The sequence below is a fragment of the Misgurnus anguillicaudatus genome, chromosome 18, assembly GCF_027580225.2.
Source record: "Misgurnus anguillicaudatus chromosome 18, ASM2758022v2, whole genome shotgun sequence".
In the NCBI taxonomy this organism is placed as follows: Eukaryota; Metazoa; Chordata; class Actinopteri; order Cypriniformes; family Cobitidae; genus Misgurnus; species Misgurnus anguillicaudatus.
This window is the reverse complement of record NC_073354.2, coordinates 1,440,706-1,466,153: the sequence shown is the minus strand read 5'-3', so window position 1 is coordinate 1,466,153 and position 25,448 is coordinate 1,440,706. Positions and strand designations below refer to the sequence as shown.

The 25,448-nt window shown below is 37.0% G+C and overlaps 2 protein-coding genes and 1 long non-coding RNA gene across 4 annotated transcripts; 2 read left to right on the top strand and 1 right to left on the bottom strand.

Moving 5' to 3' along the window:
* Positions 1-8,979: 8,979 nt before the first annotated feature.
* Positions 8,980-10,827, top strand: gjd2b (gap junction protein delta 2b). Its single transcript, XM_073855492.1, is given in 3 exon segments — positions 8,980-9,232; positions 9,536-9,857; positions 9,859-10,827. Coding segments are annotated over 3 exon segments (915 nt in total). The 5' UTR covers positions 8,980-9,161; the 3' UTR covers positions 10,381-10,827.
* A 6,706-nt stretch (positions 10,828-17,533) lies between these two features.
* Positions 17,534-21,042, bottom strand: LOC141350402 (uncharacterized). Of its 2 annotated transcripts, XR_012358501.1 has the most exons (4): positions 19,946-21,038; positions 19,682-19,789; positions 18,357-18,564; positions 17,534-18,252 (listed from the first exon to the last, which is right to left on the bottom strand). It is a non-coding gene; the product is annotated as an uncharacterized lncRNA (long non-coding RNA). The 2 variants fall into 2 exon arrangements; XR_012358500.1 differs by having other exon boundaries at positions 19,682-21,042.
* A 999-nt stretch (positions 21,043-22,041) lies between these two features.
* Positions 22,042-24,620, top strand: LOC141350309 (uncharacterized; the record flags this gene model as incomplete). The annotated part of the gene is made up of 3 exons (XM_073855409.1): positions 22,042-22,213; positions 22,456-22,614; positions 23,967-24,620. Coding segments are annotated over 3 exons (654 nt in total), but the record flags the coding sequence as incomplete, so codon positions are not given.
* Between the last annotated feature and the right edge of the window lie 828 nt (positions 24,621-25,448).

The window sequence follows — 25,448 nt, the reverse complement described above, 5'->3', positions numbered from 1 at the left end:
GCGGTCTCCACTTTCCATGTGATCAAGGGCTTAGGGCGATCCATTTGAACCTACTTCAAGTGTTTCAGTAGTAGTGGGCACTCGTACAACATAAGCAATGACGTACACCCGAGTGAATGAGACTAAGGGAAGTTAGCGACGGAAGGTCATAAAAAAACGAACTGGAATGCAGGGCAGACCTCACGGTGAAAAAAGTATGCTTCGTTCCCAACTTCACACCTGTCTGTCATTAGACTGTGCTTAATTATATAGGTCGCCATATGCCACCTAGTGGACATGAACAAAATGGCTCCTACAATCAAATTATTAAATAAATTATTTTTACTGTACGAATCGCTAAAGTACTTATAAAAACCAATATTATGTGTTTTATATAATGTTATTTATTAAATACTTCTACATTTTCCGGTTTTCTATTATTTCTTCTGTTTGTTCTTAAACTATTATAAATCTATGTTTACAATACATACTAATTAATATGCATAGGCCTGTTTTATATATTAAAAACACTTTACATCATGTGTGTGTGCTATATTTATATATTTATTAAGAAGCCTATGTAAACACATTAATTTTAGAATGAAGAAGACATAGGCTAAGATATAAGGTATAAGATAAAAGAAATAATAGAAAACGGAAACATTATGAAATATTTAATAAATGGTGATATTATTACTTTTTCAGTATAACCCAATCAAATCTTTAAAGGGATAGTTTGGCCAAAAACGATATTAAACCCATGATTTACTCACCCCCAAGCTGTCCGAGTTGCATATGTCCATCGTTTTTCAGACAAACACATTTTCGGATATTTTAGAAAATATTTTAGATATTTCTGTTCATTAAATGTAATGTTGCGGGGTCCAGCAATAGTCCACGACCTTCAAGTCCAAAAAAGTGCGTCCATCCTTCACAAATTAAATCCAAACGGCTCCAGGATGATAAACAAAGGTCTTCTGTGGGTAATCCGTGCGGTGTTGTTGTAGAAATATCCATATTTAAAATGTTATTAACTTTATAAACTAGCTTCCGGTAGCGCCGCCATTTTGGAGTGATGCGCATTCAGGATGAGAGCTTACGCAGCGTACAGAGGTTTCTCTGCTGCTGCTCTGTGCCCCCGCCCTCCGAATTTGTCATACGTCACTAAGAAAAGTGCGTACACTACGCTAATCCTCTCTCCTGAGTCTAAGATGGCGGCGCTACCGGAAGCTAGTTTATAAAGTTAATAACACAACAGTATTATTATGACGGATTTACCAAGCGCACGCCAGAAGCAGTCCACAGTAGAGGAGACCGACGTTCTTGTTAGTGCAGTCAAAGACAGAGAAGTTGTTTTGTATGGGGATGGGAGAAACCCGCTCAAATCAGCGTCGGTTAAACAGGCGTGAGAGGAAATAGCCACAATTGTCTCATCAGCTGGCATCCCCAGGACGTTGCGCCGCAAGCGCTACAGTGATGTCAGGAGACGGGGGAATCAGCTTGTCAGCATAAATCGGGCACGCCGTGTAACGGGAGGTGGATCTGCCTCTACACAGGACCTGACGCCAGCAGAGGACATCCCTGCGTCCACCCTCACCGCTGAAAGCCAAGAAATGCAAGCAGTCCAACCCCAAAGTACACTTACAAATCAAGTTCACATACATTAAGGTTTCTTATGAAAACATTTTAATAATTGTTTACATAAAATAAACGTAATACACCCACACAACAAACTTATGAAAACATCGTTATTTGCATGATATTTTTTGAACACAGCCATACAATAAATAAAAACTATCACCACAATGCTCACCACTATGATTTCCCTTATCTCATGTGTTAATATTTTTTATTGTAACAATTTATGATTTGCAAAAATAACTGTTGCATCTGTGTAGATTAGATAAGCAAAATGTGTGCGCGTTGTGCACGCTATACATTATGGTCAAGCATGTGCCCTTAAAACAGCATAATGAACAACGCGCAACACGTCACTGACTTTAGACTAGTTTTTTTCTGGTCTGCGGCGCAATTGTTTTTTGAAACAGCAAAATAGCATCAGGGAACACGCCTCCTTTTCTGCTCTTAACCGCCCAGGGAGTGCAAGTTCATTCCCTAGTTTGATAACGTGCGTCTGTGGAGGGAAAAACCCGCTGTGAGCCGGTGCAAAATACAAATGATACATGCGTCACTGACAAAGTCAATTGCGCTGGGTGCAAGATAGGGCCCAATGTGTTTGACTTTTTAAAAAATAAATAAATCTCAAAATAAATGTTTCCTTTCATATCTGTATATAGTGGCAAGAAAAAGTATGAGAACCCCTAGGAATAACCTGGTTTTCTACAGTGATATGCCATAAAATGTGATCTGATCCGAATGTAGGTCCCAAACAGACAAACACAATGTGTATAAGCTTACAACACACAAATAATTCTAGTTTATTGTGTCTTTTTTGAAAACACCCATTAAACATTAACAGTGCTACAGGACAATGTAAGTGAACTTAAGTTCACTGAAAATGTAAGTGGATTTTATAGCTTGTTGAACCTACTTTGGCAGCCATTACTTCAAACGAGCGCCTTCAGTAGTTCTGAATCAGACCTGCACATCGTTCAGAAGGAAGTTTTACCTATTCGCCTTTGCAAAACCACTTCAACTCAGACACATTTGTAGGATTTCTAGTGTGAACCGCTCTCTTGAAGTCATTCCACAGTTTTAGGTCTGGGGTTTGACTAGGCCACTCCAAATGGCACATTTTGTTTTTCTTAAAGGACAAGTTCGGCATTTTACACTTAAAGCCATGTTTTCAGATTGTTTGTAATGAAATAGAACGGTTTCGACATATGCGGCTGCCCCAAGAATTTTCGGGTGATCGTTGTTTCACCTCCCACCTCTACAATGGGTTTATAGGTGCACTGGAACAATCCTTCCTAAAATGCATTAAACTTTCGTTTACAAAGACGTGAAACTCACCGAGTGGTCAGGGGTGTTCACTGATACACTGTAAAAAAATTCTGTAGAAATTACAATGTTATTGCAGCTGGGTTGCTGGTAATTTACCGTAGATTTACATTTATGTTATTTACTGGCAAGAGTTTGTTCAAAGTTAAATAAATTTTAAATATTTAAATATTAACAAGTTTAAAATAAAACTATACAAAATAAAACTATACAATAACAGCCTCATGCAAAGCTTTCTGGGAACCAGAAATCATCATCAACCTTTTTCTGTTTTTTGCTTCAGATTTTGTTTCCCAGAATGTTTTGCTTGATGCTGTTTTTTTAGTTTTACTCTGTAAAGATAAAGACTTATAAATGTTTAATGCTCATTTAACTTTGAACAAAATGTTCATAAATGTAAATCTACGGTAAATTACCGGCAACCCAGCTGCAATTTCTACTGAATTTTTTTACAGTGTATGCTCACACAAAAAAGCTGCAAAAGATGGTTTCCAACAGGTGTTTTAGCATTCGTTGTAAACTGGTGGACCTATTTTTCAAAACACCTCACACCCGTACAGAGAGCTTGAATAATAGACACTCCAGCCCAGTTGGTGGCGATAATCCGCTTTTGCCAATTGCAAGAATACAAAAAAAGTCCCGGCGCGGAGTAATACCGTACCTCACAGCACATCTAATACAAGTCAAAGGAGTTGGACAAAACTACAAAAAAAACTGTTGGAGGGCGTCTTTTGCAGCGATTTTTGTGTGGGCGTGTCAGTGAACACCCCTGACCACTCTGTGAGTTTCGCGTCTTTGTAAACGGAAGTTTGATGCATTTTGGGAAGGATTGTTCCTGTGCACCTATAAACTCATTCTAGAGGTGGGAGGTGATACAAGAAACACCCAAAAATTCTCCAGCATCATATGTCCAAATTTCAATCAAAACCGTTCTATTTCATCATAAACAATCTGAAAACAGGGCTTTAAGTGTAAAATACCGAACTTGTCCTTTAAGCAAGTCTGTGGTAGATTTACTTTGATGCTTAAAGGAGCTGCCCACAGTGTTTCTACTTAAACTAATGCCTTTTCAATTGCCTTTGTGTGAAGGGGTTGTAATCTCACATTAAAATGATCCACTTTGCGGGTTTTGATATTACCTCTGAAAAAAAATATTTTATGTGAAAGTACCGGGCCGGATTTGGCGCGAAATCCAGTGACGTCACCTGCATGCGCGCTCCCGAGCCTCTCACCTCGTCTACTGACTTTGCGCTCAACAGCGACGACACTGTCTGATAACAGACTGAAACGACCTGCTCCCAGCACAACACAGACTCCAACACAAACTCCACATATTGTGAAGAAAAAAGTTATCTGCTGAAGCTTGTAAGGCCAAACATGAATTGGATTAACTTTGGACAAAAACACGGATTAACATTGGCAGGGCATTTGAATTATGGAGAAACCTCCGCTCTGTTTTGGGTATAAAAACGGATCCGGAGTTGGCTTTCATCCTTTTGGACAGGTAAGCTAATATTACTACAAAGCATGCAAAATATATTTCGATTATGTGCTTTAGTTTTTTAGATGTTGTTTCGGTTTGCTAGCCTTCGCTTTAGCGTGTTTGCCCAGCGGTTGTCGATCGATGACGTAAAACTGCGGACGCGTTTGTTTGCGTGCGTCCGCTTTTTAAAAGGAATTGATGGAAACTGAGATTATGTGTGACATGGACTTAACTACGATATTGATCGCACAGTGTGGCAAGCAACAACCCTAAAGGACTATTTAAAATAGCACAGTATATACCGGGCTTTACTGTTATTGTTCAGTGTAGTTCACTAACCGTTTTCGTTATCTTACCGTAAATGTACCTACGTAACACTACATTGCATAGGCTAAATGCAGTCAATTAAACGTTGCAGTGGGAGTTTACAGCATGTTGTGTGATGCTTTCTCCGGTGTGTTACATCTCAGTCTGGCCGTCACTCATGAGTTCGAGCACGCGCTTGTAAACTTATTGGTTGCAATCTGAAGCATCACCACTAGAGGCCGCTGTAAACTACATACAGCGCCTTTAATGTAGCAGAGCGGTGATAGAAAGAACACAAGCCCAAGGTTTTAAGAATCTCCGACTACGCCACCCTGGGAATTGCACCCGGGAAAATCTCAAACTACTGATGGGTAAAGGACACATGTTCTGTCCCTTATAATGAAGTAAGCAGGAGACATGGCTATAGTACAAAATGGTACATGCTTTATTTATACAAAATATTTAAAACACTATATGGTGTAAAAGTACATCAAATAATCATACTCCACCTAAATAAGAAAAGAAAAATAAGGAACCACACTGTAAAAGAATTCCGTAGAAATTTGCAGCTGGGCTGCCGGTAACGTACCGTAGATTTACATTTATGTTATTACTGGCAACATTTTGTTCAAAGTTAAATGAACTTTAAACATTTACAAGTCTTTGTCTTTACAGAATACAACTAGAAAAACAGCATCAAGCAAAACATTCTGGGAAACAAAATCTGAAGCAAAAAACAGAAAAAGTTTGATAATGATTTCTGGTTCCTAGAATGCTTTGCATGAGGCTGTTATTGTATAGTTTTATTCTGCAAAGATAAAGACTTGTTAATATTTAAAATGTATTTAACTTTGACAAACTCTTGCCAGTAAATAACATAAATTTAAATCTACGGTAATTTACCGGCAACCCAGCTGCAATAACATTGTAATTTCTACAGATTTTTTTACAGTACAATATTACCAATAACAACAATGTATAATCAAAATAAATAAAGAAAATGGGTACCAACAGGGCTGAGGCTCCCAACGGCAGAGTTTACGGACAGAGTTTAGTTCGAGCAGAGCACACTTCCGCACACACAAGATGTCACACAGCACACGATGAAGAAGCACCATCACCACTGCAGAAATCCTGGTCACCGTGGGACCCCAGCTACTGTTATAAACCAAAAATAAGTTAAAAATGACACTTAAAGAACATAAATTATAGGCACATTTAATGGATGCCTTAAACTACTTTTCACATGCACATTTTCACAACTCCTCCAAAGTAGTGACCATTAGTACTATACACAACACAATTGCAGAGAATAAAACATCAGAATGTTTTTTTACACATACCGCTCCCCACTCTTATAATGTACTACTCGGACCAATGGGCCAAATACGAGGGCACATTGCAATATCAAAAGTGTCACGTGCAGCTGACAAGTTATAAAACAATAACAAAGTCACAAAAGAAAAGAAACACTTGATACATGAGACAGATGAAACACAGAGCTCATACAGAGCGTCAATTAATCTTTAAAACATAAAATGTTCACGTCCTCAAAACACATAAATATATGGAGCAGAGCACTACGGTAATGTGGTGGAAGACCGACCAGACACCAGCAGCACCCTTTTTATGATGACGACAACACATTCCCACAGCAAGCTAAATAGCAGTGCTAGAACAGCGCAAAGAGGTAAACGGCAGCACTGGAAAAGGTGCTCTTTTGCAAACTTCAGGCTCACAGCAATGTTTTTCAGGAGAGCAGTGTCTTCCTCCTTGATGTTCTACTATAGACACTGTGCCTGTTCAAAGACTTACATATGGTAGACTCATGAGATGTGTGCCAGTTCCAATGATGTTTTTAATGGCGCTTTTCCATTGCATAGTACCCCACGGTTTGGTTTAGTTTGGGTCGGGTCAGTTTACTTTTGGGAGCTTTTCCATTGGGTGCAGTACGTGTAGTACTCAATACTTTTTTGTACCACCTCAGTTCGGGTTCCAAGCTACCAGAGCTGATACCAAACATTATGCAAAAACACTGTAGATCACTGATTGGTCTGAAAGAATCGTCACTACCAGCATCATCGCTATAATGTAAAAGATTTGCTTTAACTTAGTGCTAGCTTGCGCTGTCTCGAGCAAACGTGTTGTCATCTGTGCTCTGCTACAAGTTCCCAAACTTCCTTTTAGCGATGAAAAACATCCACAGGTTGAGAATCAGGGACAACATAACAGTTTTTTCCAGACTTGCAGTTTGTGGTGGAACATTCGCGACGAGCATGTTAGCATTACATGCTTAAATGCAACTTCAATGAGGCTCAGCGGAGCCCATCGACTGACGCCACGGTCGTTTGAACAGAAACTGTCATGTGAGACAGAGGTAGATCAGATAAACATGATGTGCAAACATCTATTTGTGGTGGCCAATTAAATTTTTGTGGCAGACTGAAAAATAAATAAATGTATAGGAATGTACAATGATGCTCTCACTTGTATGATGTCACAGCAGTAGGCAGCGCAAATATAACTATACGCCTATAATCCCTCCCACTGCGAAGTGATAGTGAACTCGATGGAAAAGCTAACCACTGAGGTGAGCTGACCTAACCTAACCCAAACCAAAGTGTGGGGTACTATGCAATGGTAAAAGCGCCATAAGCTTTTAGCTGATACTCGTGGGTTCTTCTTTACTTCACTGAGTATTGTGTGTTGTGCCTTAGGAGTCATCTTTGCTGTGCGCCCACTTCTAGGAAGGGTAGCTACAGTATTAAACTGTCTCCATTTATAGACAACACTTTTTCTGGCATTTAGCAGATGGGCCTTTTGGCTCCATTGGTCTTAACCATTCCCAGCCCGTGAGGGCAACCCAGTATCACAAAATTATGTACCTATAGTCACATAAATTTGTGATTCTTTTCCGTGACACTTTTCCGGGTTTTTACGTGACCGTATCACGTATTTCTGCTTATGTGTCATTGTCACGTATTGGTTACTCAACTGTTTTGTCCTATTTTCTTACCATTGTCACTTCGGTTTAGGGTTACATTAACATAAAATGACATCCTTACCCAAACCCAACTCTAACCCTAACACCAGGTGACAATGGTTTAAAAATCAGAAAATATAAAAAATTAATCTGAAAAATAGTATAAACCAATACTTAAAGTGACATCCTAACGCAAACACAAAATCTAACCCTAAACCAAAGCGACAAATGGTTTTAAAATAGGACAAAACAGTTATGTAACCAATACGTGACAATGACACATAAACAGAAATACGTGATACGGTTATGTAAAAATGCAAAAAAAAACAATCATAAATTTAAGTGACTATATGGAACATAATTTTGTGATACATGGTTGGTGAAGGATACATCATGATCTCTTAAAATATAAAGCTTCAAGTTTCTACGTACAAACTTAGTATTTAGTATTTAAATAGTGTTTATGTACATGAATTTGTAGTCAGTTAAAATGTGTTTGTTTTTAGACTCATTGTAATAAAACGGTTGATCATAAATGCTGATAAATAGATAATAACTAATACCACTACACATAAAAACAGATTATTAACACACACACACACACACACACACACACACACACACACACACACACACACATATGTGTATATATCAAACACATTTAAATCAGTAAACGGAGCACACTGTCATGCCCTCTTCAGGAATGTGATTATTTTTTAGTTTAATAGGGTTAAACATTTTAAAGCATATCATTAAACAGCTTACGCTATTCTGGGAGGGATATCAATGTTGTCATTATTTTGATGCTTGGGTAGTCCTAAAGCGATTACTCACCATGCCCCCACTGTAAGTTCACCACAAGCATTACCATAATTAAGCCTCTTCGTCACTCGAAGGAGAGTGCAGGTGAGGCTTAACTTCACGAGGACTATAGTGTTTAATGTTAAGTGCTTATGTTTAATTAAACTCACTCTGTTAACACAGAAACATATTCATTTGAAAACATTTCAGCAAAATAAACTATTGTTAAAACCGAAGGTCATTTATCATTTCCCTTTAAAACCCATGCGCGAGCGATTTGTGTTTATTACGATTGATCTTCGATTACTTGATGCAGCTATGGCATATTCAGAGAATATTGAAAGAGAGAAATCCTGCTGTTCAGATTTCTACCCAACAACCTGTGCGCGTGACGCTTGGAAGGGAGGGGATAGTCTACTTAAAGTGGGATTAACACGAGCCAAACATTACACTATCCCCAGTTTAGGCTCACCTATCGTCCTGCTTGCGTGAAAAGCACCAGCTACAGAGCGAAACAACAATTTTAACAACGGCAACTAGCCAATGCATTCGCCTGATACTGCCTTAAAGCGATAAACAGTACAAACAGAAAACAGTAAGCTATTTGAGTTTGATCGGTCCACAGTTATAGTCTCCGAATGCACAATCATGGGGGAATGGACGATTCTGGAGCGTCTCCTGGAGGCGGCTGTCCAACAGCACTCTACTATGATCGGGAGGTGAGGAAAAAGTGAAAAAATAAATTATGTTTTTTATTGCTTGGTAAATAAAAATCTTGCCGTGTGCCTTAAAGTTATCAGAGTAGCAATCGGAGCTAAATCTTTTCATTACAAAGAATACGGGTAAATTGTGATTCTATGTAAAATATTTACTTTCAAAGAAAAGTTAGAAGCGCGTATACAGCGTGGGGAGAGTTTCAGCACTGGACAGCTCCTCGCGTTTATCTACACTTTTTAGACGTCGCTAAGCACTGTGTCAACATAGGAAAACACTAAAATCTTTATTTGTTTATTTATGTTTAGGATCCTACTGACAGTGGTGGTCATCTTCCGGATTCTAATCGTGGCGATAGTTGGGGAGACCGTGTACGACGACGAGCAGTCCATGTTCGTGTGCAATACCTTACAACCGGGCTGTAATCAAGCGTGTTATGACAAAGCCTTCCCTATATCTCATATTAGATACTGGGTGTTCCAGATCATCATGGTCTGTACCCCAAGTCTTTGCTTTATCACATACTCGGTGCATCAGTCCGCCAAACAGAAAGAGCGGAGATATTCTACAATCTACCTCTCCCTAGATAAAGATCCAGCTTCAGTGAAACGAGAAGGTAGCAAAAAGTTAAAAAAACACTATCGTGAACGGAATACTTCAAAACACGGAAAACTCTACCAAAGAATCCGAGCCAGACTGTTTGGAAGTAAAAGAGATCCCAAATTCAGCCACGAGAACTGCGAAATCTAAAATGAGAAGACAGGAGGGTATTTCCAGATTTTACATAATCCAGGTCGTTTTCAGGAACGCGCTGGAGATCGGCTTCTTGGTGGGTCAATATTTCTTATACGGATTTAACGTGCCTGCGGTGTACGAGTGCGATCGGTACCCTTGTATCAAAGACGTCGAGTGCTACGTTTCGAGACCGACGGAGAAGACCGTGTTTCTCATCTTTATGTTTGCTGTCAGTGGAATTTGCGTGGTGCTTAACCTAGCGGAACTGAACCACTTGGGTTGGAGGAAAATTAAAACAGCGGTGAGGGGAGTGCAGGCCCGGAGAAAGTCCATATATGAAATCAGAAACAAGGATTTATCGCGGATGAGTATGCCGAACTTTGGTCGGACGCAGTCAAGTGATTCCGCCTATGTCTGAAACTCCCGTTATTTTATTTGATTATATAGAAAACGTACAATATTTTGTGCATCACCGCTGTTTAATGGTGGGACATGCTGTATGTATTGTATTGTTGATTTATCTGTATGGACAACCAGAACAAACGGACTTACAAAAAAAGAAATGTGTTGTTTCGTCCTATTTTACTATGATTCTTAGTATTCTCTGATAACTCTTTAATTTACCCACCGCGGATAGTTAGAGCGCAGTTCGTATATATTTATCCGTATTAAACAAATCATGTGTCTCTTTTGGCAAAGATGAGATAATGACTTTGTTACCTTGTTTTTTTAACGTAAGTTGTTCCTTTGTTGTTAAGCTGCTTAAAGACGAATTTGGTGGTACAATTTGCATTAAAGATTGTGTTACTTAAATTAAAAAACACCTTTCTTTCTTTTTCTTTCTCGCTCTCTCTTTTTCCTTCTTTCTCGCTCTCTCTTTCTTTCTTTCTTTCTTTTTTCTTTCTTTCTTTTTCCACCAAAGCACACATATAAATATATATTACAGAAATTTGTAAAACTTATTTTAAGATACAAATTATATGAACTGCGTAGATGTGTAGACAGTATAGAGAGAGAAAGAGAACAGTGGGCAGCTATCACTGCAGCGCCCAGGGAGCAACTGGGGGACAGGTGCTTTTTTCAAGGACACTCTTCGTCACTTCCTGCCAGCTGTGAGAAAAGTGGCCTTTGGCTTACACGCCCTACTCTCTAACCATTAGGCCACATCTGCCCCTAATTTGTATAGAGCAAAAAGAGCCATTCAAATAATTGCACGGTGTCTGCTATCTTTTGCTATAAATCAATATCCAGTCAGTTGGTTTAAATGTTATGTTTGTTTGTTTGTGTGAATTTAACCTATCACTCATGCTTGAACATTGACAGCAGCTGCCAGTTCTCTGTCTGCAGCATCACTGTGTGGCTCCTCTTGTTATGCAGACATCTAGTCCCCGCCGGTGGTTAAATTGGCTTTTGTAGGGAGAGGGAGCCTTTATTTACAGTAAATGGTCATCATTCAAAATCGCACTGTAAAATTACTTAATTTTTTTTTACACCAAAGGGGTTCTTTTCCAGTATTAAAGTGTAAGGAAAGGTTGAGTAGTTATTCAAACAAAGATAAATACTTTACAATTCACTTACTTTATTATTATTTTTTACCTTTAATGTAAAGGCAACGGATTTCACATCGGAAAACATGAAATTGAACATGTTTGAAAATATTTGTTTGCAAATATGTAAGAATCTTTTTAAACAAGAAGATTATGTTGATTTAAGAGAATTAGTGCCAATTTAAATTGGGATTTGTTATTTGGGGAGACTCTATGGGGATGTAAGGTACCACTCACCAGCCCAACGACGGATACAAGTGGGGTGGGTGAAGGGGTCTCTTGTTCGTTCCTTCCTCAGCGCTTCTAATTCCATTTATTAGGTTTCAATTTATTTATTTTACCTCGGTAGTTAAATTATAATCTGACTCCAATTTATAAATTATCAATATTATTCTGATGCTGATCATAATTTATATTTATCATCATTATTATGTTTTCATTCTCTTAATTATTTAAATATACATAGAGAATAAGTTATAATCCTGAAGGTGCTAAGGCAGTTCCATACAGCTGGGCGTAGAGGCATTCTCCTTCTAACTTAATTTAAAATCAGAGGTTTCTCCAAAACACATTAAAAATAAGAGGATCCATCGCACGGGTCGGCAAGTAACTTTGGCCGCGGGCCAATATTTTTTTTAGCCAGTAGATGGCGGGCCAACTGTTGTTGGCACACTTACGTCTTATTTTGAATTAGCCTAGTATAGGCTATCTGATCTTTTGTCAAGAAACATTGTCTTTATTTCCTATTTAAAAGACGAAAGACGGCATTAAAAATTGCTAAAAACATGGTAATGGGTCTGTGTATCATTCGTTCGATCGTTTTTTTTTTTTCAAATTAAAAACAAAAATGAAAAAATTAACCACCACGGGTTTTCTGATTGTGTGCTCAAATAAAAAAAATAATTACTGGATTAGACATTTTTTTTATTTAACTCCTTTATAGGCATAATATATCAATGAAATCATTTTAAACAGATTACTATAGTGGTAATATTACAGGCATTTATGCTCTCATGAAATACTCTTACAGTCCGACTTTTGAACTATTCCTTTTTCATTAATATTTATCCGGGACACACACATACACACCTAAGGTTTAAGGAGGTCTTCGCTGGACTGTTTTTTGTCCAGCTTCGACAAGGTTCTATTCATACATTCATACACTTTGTGTTCACCCGCTTTATTTCCCGACCTGACGGGTCCACAAAACTTAACGTCACGTTTCGTTTCCAGAATCTCACATTCAAATGTCTCTAACGAAAAGAGACAGATAATTTTAAATGTTATACAAAAATTGTGTTCGTGCCAATAAAAATATTATTTTAACATTGTATTCATTGTATTTATAATGAAATATAAATAATAAATTAAATAGGACAAAGCCTCTCACTCAAATTTCTCACCATCATAAACCGAGTTGGTTGCGGAGTTGTTGTTCAAATTGCTGAACATCCTCCTTTGCCAAATTTATAACGTTTTAAACGGAGGTAAAGATCAAAGAACTATGCGTTAGGAAAATTAATAATGGCTTTATTTTAATAGACATGTAAAACCATATTTTGGCGGATTACTTTCATTTTTTTAACGAATTTACCTGCCCATTTAGTCTTAATAATTAACGGTAAACGAACTTGACTTGCTGTTTTCGAAGGCAGGTCGAACCTAAGGTCGGGCTCGAGCCCCAAGTTCAAGTAGCAGAAAACAACAGTATTCCTTTCAAAACTACTTTAAAAGTGTATTAGTTAAAATATTATTGCAGTAAAAGAGTTTATTTTTATCATATTTTGTAGTGGTTTCTAAAAGCCAGCAATTACTTTTCAGTAATTTGCAATGTCACGGAGTTTAACGTCTTCACGCGTGATGAATTGACATGATTTACGAGGTAAATTTGCAAATGATTCATGAAGTCATACCTCTGCAATTATTTGATCGATTGTGTTTTAGAAGTATGCTCAAACTCTAATGACAGTTATGATCGCGGATGTGTGGTAGAGAAAGAGAAAGAGAAAAAGCGGCCCGTTAAGATAGCTATTATACGCATTTTTTTCAGGACATTCTTGCTATTTGTCAGTGTGTTATACGCGAATAAATAATAATGAAAAAAGTTCAAAAGTCGGACTGTAAGCGAATGAGACTTACAGGAAAGCATGCTATTCAAACCCTTATTAAAACCCTTATTAAAATGTAATCTGTTAGTACCTGATCTGTTTAAATTTATTTCATTGGTATATGTCTGCTAAGGTGTTCAATTAAAATTTGTCCGAACCCGTTTTCATTCATTTTTTTTATTTTTGATCTGAGCGCACATTCAGAAAACGAGTCGTTTGATTTTAGTTCAGGAAATAAATAATAGAAAAAGTAGTTTTTCTTTATTTTCTTTTTGGTTTTGATTTGAAAAAAAACGAATGAAGGAATGATACACGGGGCCATTTTTGTAAACTGTTATTGTAAAATAAAAAAGTCTGATTAAAAAAAAAAATAAAAAAACGGACTTCAAATTAATCCAGCGGGCCAGAAAATATTGCTGGCGGGCCACTTTTGGCCCGCGGGCCGCCTGTTGCCGACCCCTCTATAGTTTAGGTTGAGGCATTTCTCCATCCAACCTATAAAGTGAGGCAATTTTCAATAGAGGTAATTTTCCTAATCTAGGCCCCCTTCGGTATATTCTCTTAAATACTTAACATACAAGAAAAGACTCGACAAGTTTTAAAATGAATAAAAGTTAACAATTTATTATGCCAGGCAGGTTACACTTAAATCAATCATTTAGTTGTTCAAATTAATCAAGTCAAACATTCATTAAAAAGATCAGCATATAAAGAAACGTCACAAAGTAAAATTCATACCTGGCAATGAAAGACACACAGTAGTGTGGGAAGTTCTGAAATACAGATGCTTCCATGATGTTTGAATACACACACCCAAAGTGTGGGGAAGATTCTTGCTAAAGAATGCTATGCCGAGTCTCTTGCCAAGCCAAGAATACACAGAATGAGACAAAGAATAATAACATCTCACATCAGGATTTGGTTGGTCGGTTCTTGTGACCTGAAGGAGCACCAAATGGGATCTGTAATCTAGATCTCCTCATGAGGTGACACCCATCACAGGAGTATAGATTATGTCTTAAGTTTTAAACTTTGATATACTTTCTCTTAGCATTATAGAATTTAGACATTTTTAACCATCGCACTTTAATCACCTTTAAGACAACACCAAACAGGAAGATGAAACCTTTGTAGCATCACAACATATGATATACCCAATGTTACATGTGTTTAGCATATTTCCAGTAACCAAAACCTTAAGGAGGGAAGAGAGAGGGGGTGAAATACAGATCAGTTCCTGCGTATCCGTGACCCCGTGGAGAGAGACAACAGGTCTCTCAAAAATAGACACAAAATGTGGTTTTATTGTTTTATGGTCCAGCTCCAAAAACAAAACTTGTCCACCTGTCCTACACGGACAGGAGGGTTTGAGGGGTAACATGTTTAATACTGATGACAGCAAAGCCACTGGTGTGTTTCAATTACATTTTGGCCCTCTGATAGGATTTCATAAGTTTCAGCTTTAAAGCCGTGCCAGAGGTTGACCCAAACTTTAAAACCTGAACTTTAAATGATGCAAGTTTATGAGTCTGACATCCTATATGCATTTGTTGCATGTCATTATGCACAATTGATTAAACTTTGAATGAAGTTATAAGAATCAACCTCCTTAAATAATTCTAGGCATAAGATACCCCAAAAGGTTCATTTAACAAGAACAACAACTTAATGAATCAGCATCAATATGCCTTATAAATTAGCCATAGAGATTCCCTAAGCTGGTCTGCAGCTAGTAAAACAATCACTATAGTTAGTTTGTAATTGATTTGTATAATCAAAATACATTATTGTATTAAACTATAGAATAAGTTCAGTGCAGTCCTTTAAGTGGGCCGTAACGCCCCTGTTCTCAGTATCGCCACTTCCAAAAATAGCTCTTGAGCGTACCACCACCTCTTCCTTCGCCCAGAACGTGCTTTTAGCGTACCGGAACAGTCATTTGCACATCTGTTTAAAAATCAGAGGTTTAATTTAATCCTTTGGCTGCGCTGCGGCTTTTCAGAGCGCCCTTAATGTACGCTTCCTAATTCGTCCCACCGAGAGCAGAGACTACATTACCCATATTACCCATGCGTCGGTCAGTCAGTGTCAACGTGCTCTGGAGAGGTGTGTGTTTGTGTGTGAAACGCAACTGAACAACTAGTTTTAGCATTGAAACATGCTGAAAATTTTACCCACATATCTCCCTTTTACACATTTCATTTATGTTAAAAAGCTCTTTCTACAGAAGCTCTTTCTAAGGGTATTTTTTCAAAATCCTTTTGTACATTTTATTTATGTTCAGTATCTATTTCTAGCTAAAGCAAATCTACAAACTTATAAAAGGATTTATGTCTGTTGACTGCTGAATATAAAACCACTTCAATATAGGAGTCGAGTCAGCAAAAAAAAATAGAGTACCGGCACCTCTTTTGGGCCACTTAAAGCACTGGTTCAGTGTTATCTTAACATATTTTAAAGAGATGAGTGACATGGCTATACATACTTTGGTAGCACTTTATTTTACAGTACGTGTACTTACAGTGTACATATATGGTAAATAAGTTGTACTTACCGACAAATGTGTGGTACTTACTTTTAGGTATCTACATGGTAATTAATTGGTATCATTACTGTACTTACCAGTAGTACATTCTTGGTAGTAATTATGTAACTCTAGATAAGTACTGGGTAATAACAGATACATACTTATAGTGTAGGTATACTGTAAATAACGAGAAACACTACTGTACTTACAAATGAATGTACAATATAAGTATTTACTATTTACATGCAAGTTAGGGCAAATGACAGGTATCTATAGTGTACATATATGGTAACTAATATCAAACACTACTGTACCTACAAATTGTATATACATGATAAGTGTGTGGTACCTGTAGGCCATAAATTAATGACCGTCACATATGGTGTAGGTATACTGTAACTAACAAGAAACAATACTGTACTTACAAATTGTATATACATGATAAGTGTGTGGTACCTGCAGGTAAGTGTAAGTTAATGAAAGGCACATACGGTGTATGTATACTGTAACTAACTAGAAACACTACTGTACTTACAAATTGTATATACACGATAAATGTACCTACAGGCAAATGTAAGTTATACTTATACCATACATATATGATAACTAAGATCAAACAGTACTGATGTGCTATATTTTGTCCTTTAAACCAAGCATTAAATAACCGTACTACTGGGTACATTCACTAGTACATCCATGGTAACTACATGGAAACAGGACTGTAAAATAAAGTGTTGCTTTTTACACAGTTATTATATAGGACCTACCACCTAAGATATAGCATCATATACATGTCACTGTTAGGCAAACCCAACCATTGACTATCATACGCATTAACTACTGGGTACATTCACTAGTACGTCTATGGTAACTACATGGAAACAGGACTGTAAAATAAAGTGTTGCTTTTTACACAGTTATTATATAGGACCTACCACCTAAGATATAGCATCATATACATGACACTGTTAGGCAAACCCAACCATTGACTATCATACGCATTAACTACTGGGTACATTCACTAGTACGTCCATGGTAACTACATGGAAACAGGACTGTAAAATAAAGTGTTGCTTTTTACACAGTTATTATATAGGACCTACCACCTAAGATATAGCATCATATACATGACACTGTTAGGCAAACCCAACCATTGACTATCATACGCATTAACTACTGGGTACATTCACTAGTACGTCCATGGTAACTACATGGAAACAGGACTGTAAAATAAAGTGTTGCTTTTTACTTTAGTTGTAACACGATAGCATAGTATACATATACATATGCAACTGTTAGTTATATTAACTAGTAAGACCATAAAATTAGAGTCATTGTACAATACTTTTGAAGTGCAGCAAAACATTTACTTATTTAGTTCTTAAAGATTTTGTCTTTTTTGTTGAATTTTGTTGAACAATGCATTTAGAAACAGCAATGACATTCTGTTATTTTTTTTAACATGTTGAACATTCCCATTTTTTTAACAGTCTTAACCTGAGAACAAAGATTTTGCAAAAATACTATTTTACCATCTTGAAAACTGCAGAAATTTTATTTTGGCAACAGCTCATACTATTGGGTCAAATAATTGTCTTACGTTTTAGTTCAGTGACTTTATTTATGACTTCTGGGTTTGTATCCACATATTCCTGTAGAGTTAGTAAAGTCATTGTGCTACACCCTGTATATAGCAGCAATGTCCTCAAGCAAACATCCAAGAATACCTCTGGGATGTAGTTTTCCCCTCCAATATTGCCATTCAATGAAGGCTAGTTGATCTTTCAGTGTTTGTAGAGTCATGTTCCCCCTGTAACGGAATACCTCATTTTTGTAGGTTCTCCATGCACGTTCTATATGTTGCGTATGAGCTCCTGTTTGTGGATGTACAAAAAAACGACTGTGATTGACCTGATAATGAATAAAGCCATGATGAGCAAGTTTTCTATAAGCTGGCCAGTCATCACTGATCAGAGTGCTACCTTGACGCACGTGCTTCCTAATAATGGGAATTAATTTTCTTGCTGTTCTTCGTTTCTTTTGACTTCAATCATACCGAAAACCCATGCTTTTCTTCGCCACGTGTTGCCAAAACGCCCACGTGCATACTAAATATAAGAGAAGGATAAAACTAGTCTTTATGTATCTTACTGTTACCAATTGCATTCATTTTTTAAAAGTATTCAAACTTTTTTACAATACACACAAATACCTTCCGTTTGTGGCAAAACTTGCTTTCATCCAGGACCACAAATGCTCTTGCTCCACCTATTCTGATCCTCCGCTCTCTTTCCATTTTTTTGATTGATTTAACACATACTGCCTTGAGTTTTTTGGTCATTTTTGTAAATGTTGCACTACTGTCACACAGACCCTCCTCAAGCATATCCACCTGACGGAGACGTAATCCTTGAGCAAATCTGAAGCAGAGTGTTAACAATTAGATTACATGCATGCAGTATACACAACAAGAAGAATATTTGTCATACTTTCAACAAGGGATGCAGCAATCCAGATTTTTTAGGTTCGGCCGAATCCCGAATCCACCGTTTAAGATTCGGCCGAATCCGAAACCGAATACCGAATCCTACTCGCATCCTTATTCCATTAACACAGTAAAACACATTAATGAAGTAAACAACGTCCACAGTAATGTATTTTTTCATTTTATTTTATTTTAACTGTACATTATGCCAGGATGAAGTTGGAAAAACTATTTTGACAATTACCATAAGCCTATGCATAATGAAAGCGATGCTTGCGACACACTCGTTTTTCCAATAAGCAAGCAGCTCCGCGCTGAAAACTATATTTAACTTTGAGTGAGAAGCTCCGCTCGTCAATGTCAGTTTTCACACGGCCGTCCAATTACAGTGGAGGAGGGGCGGGACATTAGCACAGCAACCAACCGGCTCACAGCTGAAGCGTCACAGCTACCAAGCGCTCGGCTGAAAAACAGCTGGCATTTGGCGTCCTCAAGGCGTTTTCAGCCGTGTTTAAAAGTTTTGGTGTGTCCAGCCCCTAAGGCTCACCGAAAGAAAAAGCTCATCTCCACGTCAGCACCCGATGTGTGTAATCAACGGCCGCGTGACGTCGACCAGCATAGCGCAAGCCTAGGGTTCGGTTCAGTGGAAAAAAAATCTAGGATTCGGCCGAACCCGAACCCCGTCAAAGAGCCCAGTATTCGGCCGAATCCGAATCCTGGATTCGGTGCATCCCTACTTTCAACTAGCAAACTACTTAATAAAAAAAAAAAACAAGATTAATGCATATACACAAACAGCACACAATACCTAGAATGTATTTTATTGATACACATTAACTATTGTTAACAAATGTTTAACAATATACATAACACATTAACACATGTGACAGATTTTAAAATGGCACAGCCTCAGGGCTTTTACTAATATATATAATTATTAAACATGTAATGTAATTTGTAATAATGTAATATGTTAACACATAAAGACTTTAAACACCCTGAATTCATTAATTTAAATCTTAGAGTATAGAACTTGGACTATCTAACGTTACCTGTGAATGAACTTCATATAGGAAGCAAGAGAAACATGACTTTTGCTAAAAACAGAGCCATGACGTATGGAGAGAGACACGTCCTTGTGGCGATTTCGTCTACATATCCTGTAATGTTGATGTAAAAAATAAAATTAGTACTTTATATTTTGAACTTTAAGACTAGGCTTTCTCAAGCCAACATAAATTTTGTTCACAAACTTTTACCTCATCTAGTTAACATTAAAATCTAATTTTGCCTGTCCTACAAAAGACAGTGCTTACCATCGATATCCATCTTTTGTTGTGGTACTTTTTTGAAGACTCATCGTCTTTCTGCATAACCTACATTTCTTTTTTCTGAGCAGGAGCCTGTGTTTCTGAAGCCATTTAATGAGTGATTTACGTCTTCCGTATATCCTCCGTAATAAAGATCTGACAAGACTCATTTTGAATTAATCTCTGAAAACAGAGAGATCATCGACCTCTAAAACACCGCAAAGCAGCCAAAATAGTAATATGATCACTGATTGGATGTTTTGAGCGCGAGACATGAACTTCCTGTTCCCGCACTTCCAGAATCATCGGTGTCATGAGCAATCCAGTCCCCCCGAGCAATTCGGTCTCCCCTAGGACCCCGATTGGTATCTACACTAATGCCTGCTCAAAAATGTGTCATTGCAATATCTCGTCTGCATACGCGGCTAGTGAGCTAATTATGTTGTACAAAATAGAAACATTACATTTTTAAAAAATAAAAGTTAACTAAAAAACCATATAATAAACTAATATTCATGTTGCAGAAACGTCAGTACTTTTGTGTCATCATCTGCTTTGCAAAAACAATACTTTTATTTTTTGTAAATTATTAAAATACCTTACGGAATATATATTTTTAATAGTAAAAGTGTAGTAATCATGGCTTATAATTATGATTTAAATGTGTGATTCAACTATGTAGTAATCATGTTTTGTATAAGTAATTAATGAGTAAGTAATTGTATGTAGACAGTCAAAAGTGGAAATGGTACAGTATAATAATCTAAATAATAAAATGACACAAGCAATGTGTAGATCAGATCTCCCACCTATAGCCTCATTTATATACTACTATATGAAACATATCATTTAAAAGACATCAATTGTAATTTTAACAACGTTCTAACTACATAAATCATAACGCGATTTTGAAGGAATTGTAATAAGGCGCTAAGAAAACTACCCACGAGGAGTTTTTTCAGCCAATGGAGTCGCGCGGGGTCCTAGGGGAGACCGAATTGCTCGGGGGGACTGAATTGCTTACGACATCGGAAGTTCGGAACAATCAGTCGTCACTGTACAGGTCATCACCCGTGTTCGTCGTAACTATCAGTCATCGCCCTGGTCTTCATCCGTGTTAAAGGCGGAGTCCATGATGTTTGAAAGCCAATGTTGATATTTAAAATCACCCAAACAAACACGCCCGTACCCCAATAGAATCTGGACCTTCTGTTGATAGACCCGCCCCACACATACGCAACCCGGCTTTTGATTTGATTTGATTGGCTATAAGTGTGTTTTGGTAGTCGGCCCGTTTCCTTCTCGAAACCGTTTTTCAAACATCGTGGACTCCGCCTTTAAGGTAAGTTATATATGAACACAACAACAATAACTTATATACGCGGAGATGGACGCTGTTAAATTGTTAAGCCTTTAACTACCAAGTAACTTTACAGATCTCGCGAAATAATGGCTCCCTCAACCCGCAAATGATATACAATATCATATCAGTCCATCGATTTATTTTTTTAGAGAGACCTAAAGGGATGCATATCTCGGCATCTAACTTTAGTTTACACAAACGAATGAATGTACTGGCTGAATAGCTTGATGCACTTTGCATAAGACGTTATGTTTAATGAGACACCTTATTATCAGTTAATGAGCTACCATAAACATACAACAAATTAATACATTTAATGATGCTCAAAGTATAATTTAATATAAAGATGCCCTTAAGTGTCATATTACCATCCATGTGGAAACTGTTTTGACCTGATGTTATTATATGTTACGTGCAATGGTTACAGTTGCAGTTGTGAATTGATACTTAAAATGTTAATGTTTTTAATATGCAAAATATGCAGAACACAAAGCGAGGGAGAAAGCAAGTTGTTGATGAAGGTGAGGAAGGTTTTATCCAGACAATTTAAATATATAAAAACAAGCCTCTTTTTATAATTTGCTATAGCCCAACCTAAAATTAGGGGTATATATTAATATAAACTCAAAGCTAAAAGCACTAATGCAGATTATATGCAGATATATAATAGAAATACACATCTTTTAAACTTAATTGAAATCTCCAGAATTAACTGATAAATATTTTTTATTACTGTAAATTTACAGCAGGTACATCTCTCTCTGTGCCTCCCCCTGTCTCTGTGCCCCCACAAGTTGCGCCAACTGCAGTTTCAACAATTGAAAACCTAAAAGAGGAAAATAAACTTTTGAAAGAGGAGCGAGACTTCCTTCGGGAGCAATTAAAATGTGATCTTAAAAACAGACAACCAAGTAAGTGTTTATTCACGGAAATCTTATTTCCTTGACATATCTGACTATTTTTTTTTTAATCTGATAAGAAGCACATGGAATCTAGTTGTTAGTTATACGAACTCAATAAAAACAAAAATGGAGATTTGATGTAATAAAACAATAAAGCATATCATTCATAACATCTACAATTTTAGGAAACTCAAGAAAATGATATTTTACTGTAGCAAATGTTAGATGTCTTTTTGTACAAATGTTCTTAGGACAGAAAGAGAAGATGCAAAATGATGCTTCTTCTGAGTCAGAATCTGGAGAGAGTTCAACATTCTCAGACACATCGGATTCATCTGACAAGCCTCCAAAAAGAAAACAAAAGAGAAAGCACAAAGTCAGGGAGGAAAAACATGCCGCCATTCGAAGAGGTAAGTACAAAGACCAAACCTATCGTACAGTTTAAATACTTTCTTATTTCCCAGTTTATTGTACTGAGCTAGCTATATCCATTCATTAAAGATTCTAGATTGTTACTGTGATTTGTACCTTGGTACAATAAAATTCTTATTTTGTTTTTACCTAAAGTCACAAAAAATAAAAATATAAAAAGTAAAGAAATTAAAATAAAATATTAAAAGGGGTTATAAAAAAGATGTGAAATTACACATCTTGAAGGGTTAGTTCAACCAAAAATTAAAATTATGTCATTAATGACTCACCCTCATGTTGTTTCAAACCCGTAAGACCATTGTATTCTCTTCCGGTCTGTTTTGAATCCGCATGCATGACACAGCAGTGACGCTGCTGATGTGTTATCTGGTGCGCCCGAGCTTCGTTTAGAGTTTGATGGAGACGCACGCTGTATTCAAGCTGTACAAAATTGTTTGTGTTTTGGTATTGCTATATTTTTTAAATGGTGCGTAAATGTGCATGTCACGGATGTCCTAATCCATCAGACTGTAAACGAAGCTTGGGTGCACCAGATAACACGTCAGCAGCGTCGTACGTCAACAGCATCACTGCAGTGTGGTGAACGCGTATTAACAACAGACCCGAAAGAGAAGACAATGCTGAATAAAGTCGTAATTTTTGTATCAATTTTTGGATCAAAATGTATTTTCGATGCTTCAACACATTCCAACTGACCCACTGATGTCACATGGACTACTTTGATGATGTTTTTATTACCTTTCTGGACATGGACAGTATAATGTACATACATATTCAATGGACGGTCAGAAAGCTCTTGATCTTAAACTGTGTTTCCAAAGGCATTAATGACATAATTTTAATTTTTGGGTGAACTATCGCTTTAAGTCTTTCACACATGCATTAATGTTTATAAAACAGTTAGTTCCAATCCTTGATTCTGATATTCACAATAAAACAGGGCTAGGACCGCTTCGCCCAACGGTTCTATTAATCACTGCACCCTTAGCAACACCCTTAGCAACCACACGTATCAGTTTCAGAACGGTTTGTTTGATTGTATTGATCTAACTTCATGAAAGTTGCACTAATACATTTTTTTGTTACTTTTATATAGTGTGGTAACCGTTTTATAAAAGCAATAAGGTACTCAAGGCAAGTGTTGTATCCTGAATAAGTAACGCCTGCTCCGCTTCGCTTCGTGCCTAATACACCCTTCAGCCATTACTTATTGCTTACATAAATTAATTATACCTTTTCACCCCTTAGTGGTCAAAGGTGGAACTACATCTTAATGCATTAGATAAGTATTAGTCCTACAATGACATAATGTTACATACTTTTTTTTCAGTTCAAACACCTGATGATGTTTTGCAACGTTACAAGGCCATTCTGAAAAGCTTCATGAAGACCAGAAGTGTCTCCCACAGCTGCAAGCAACACAATGTTGATCGGAATACCATCGCACTTACAGCCATTATTGCAGAGTTGCAGATTATTGCTACTCCTGAACTCCACATTCCTGAATTTCAGGGTGGAACTCTACAGAAATATGCGAAGGAGTGCAAGGAATACATGGATACAAACCCAGAAGTCATTAATAAAATCAATGAAATGAAACGTAAACGTGAACTCCTGCCAATTAGGTACAAATTTAGAAAGGAAGACAATTAATTGACCCAGTAGTATAATAAGCTGTTCTCAAAATAACATTTCTGCATTTTTTATGATGGTTAAATAGTATTTTTCTTAATATCGTTGTTCTCAGGTTAAGGCTGTTAATTGTTAAAAAAATCTGAATGTTCAATATGTTGGAAAAAGTAAAAAAAAACAGTATGTCATTGCTGTTTCAAAATTCAGTGTTCAACAAAATTCAACAAAGAAGACAAGATCGTTAAGAAATAAATAAGTAAATGTTTTGCGGCACTTCAAAAGTAGTGTATTATGACTCTTATTTTATGGTCTTACTGTGTAATGACCGAGTAAAAAGCAACACTTTATTTTACAGTCCTGTTTCCATGTAGTTACCATGGACATACTAGTGAATGTACCCAGTAGTTAATGCGTATGATAGTCAATTGTTGGGTTTGCCTAACTGTGTCATGTATATGATGCTATATCTTAGGTGGTAGGTCCTATATAATAACTGTGTAAAAAGCAACACTTTATTTTACAGTCCTGTTTCCATGTAGTTACCATGGACGTACTAGTGAATGTACCCAGTAGTTAATGCGTATGATAGTCAATGGTTGGGTTAGCCTAACAGTGTCATGTATATGATGCTATATCTTAGGTGGTAGGTCTTATATAATAACTGTGTAAAAAGCAACACTTTATTTTACAGTCCTGTTTCCATGTAGTTACCATGGACGTACTAGTGAATGTACCCAGTAGTTAATGCGTAGGATAGTCAATGGTTGGGTTTGCTGGACAGTGTCATGTATATGATGCTATATCTTAGGTGGTAGGTCCTATATAATAACTGTGTAAAAAGCAACACTTTATTTTACAGTCCTGTTTCCATGTAGTTACCATGGATGTACTAGTGAATGTACCCAGTAGTTAATGCGTATGATAGTCAATGGTTGGGTTTGCCTAACAGTGTCATGTATATGATGCTATATCTTAGGTGGTAGGTCCTATATAATAACTGTGTAAAAAGCAACACTTTATTTTACAGTCCTGTTTCCATGTAGTTACCATGGATGTACTAGTGAATGTACCCAGTAGTACGGTTATTTAATGCTTGGTTTAAAGGACAAATATACTGAGTACCAAAATGGCACATCAGTAATGTTTGTTCTTAGTTATCATATATGTATGGTATAAGTAT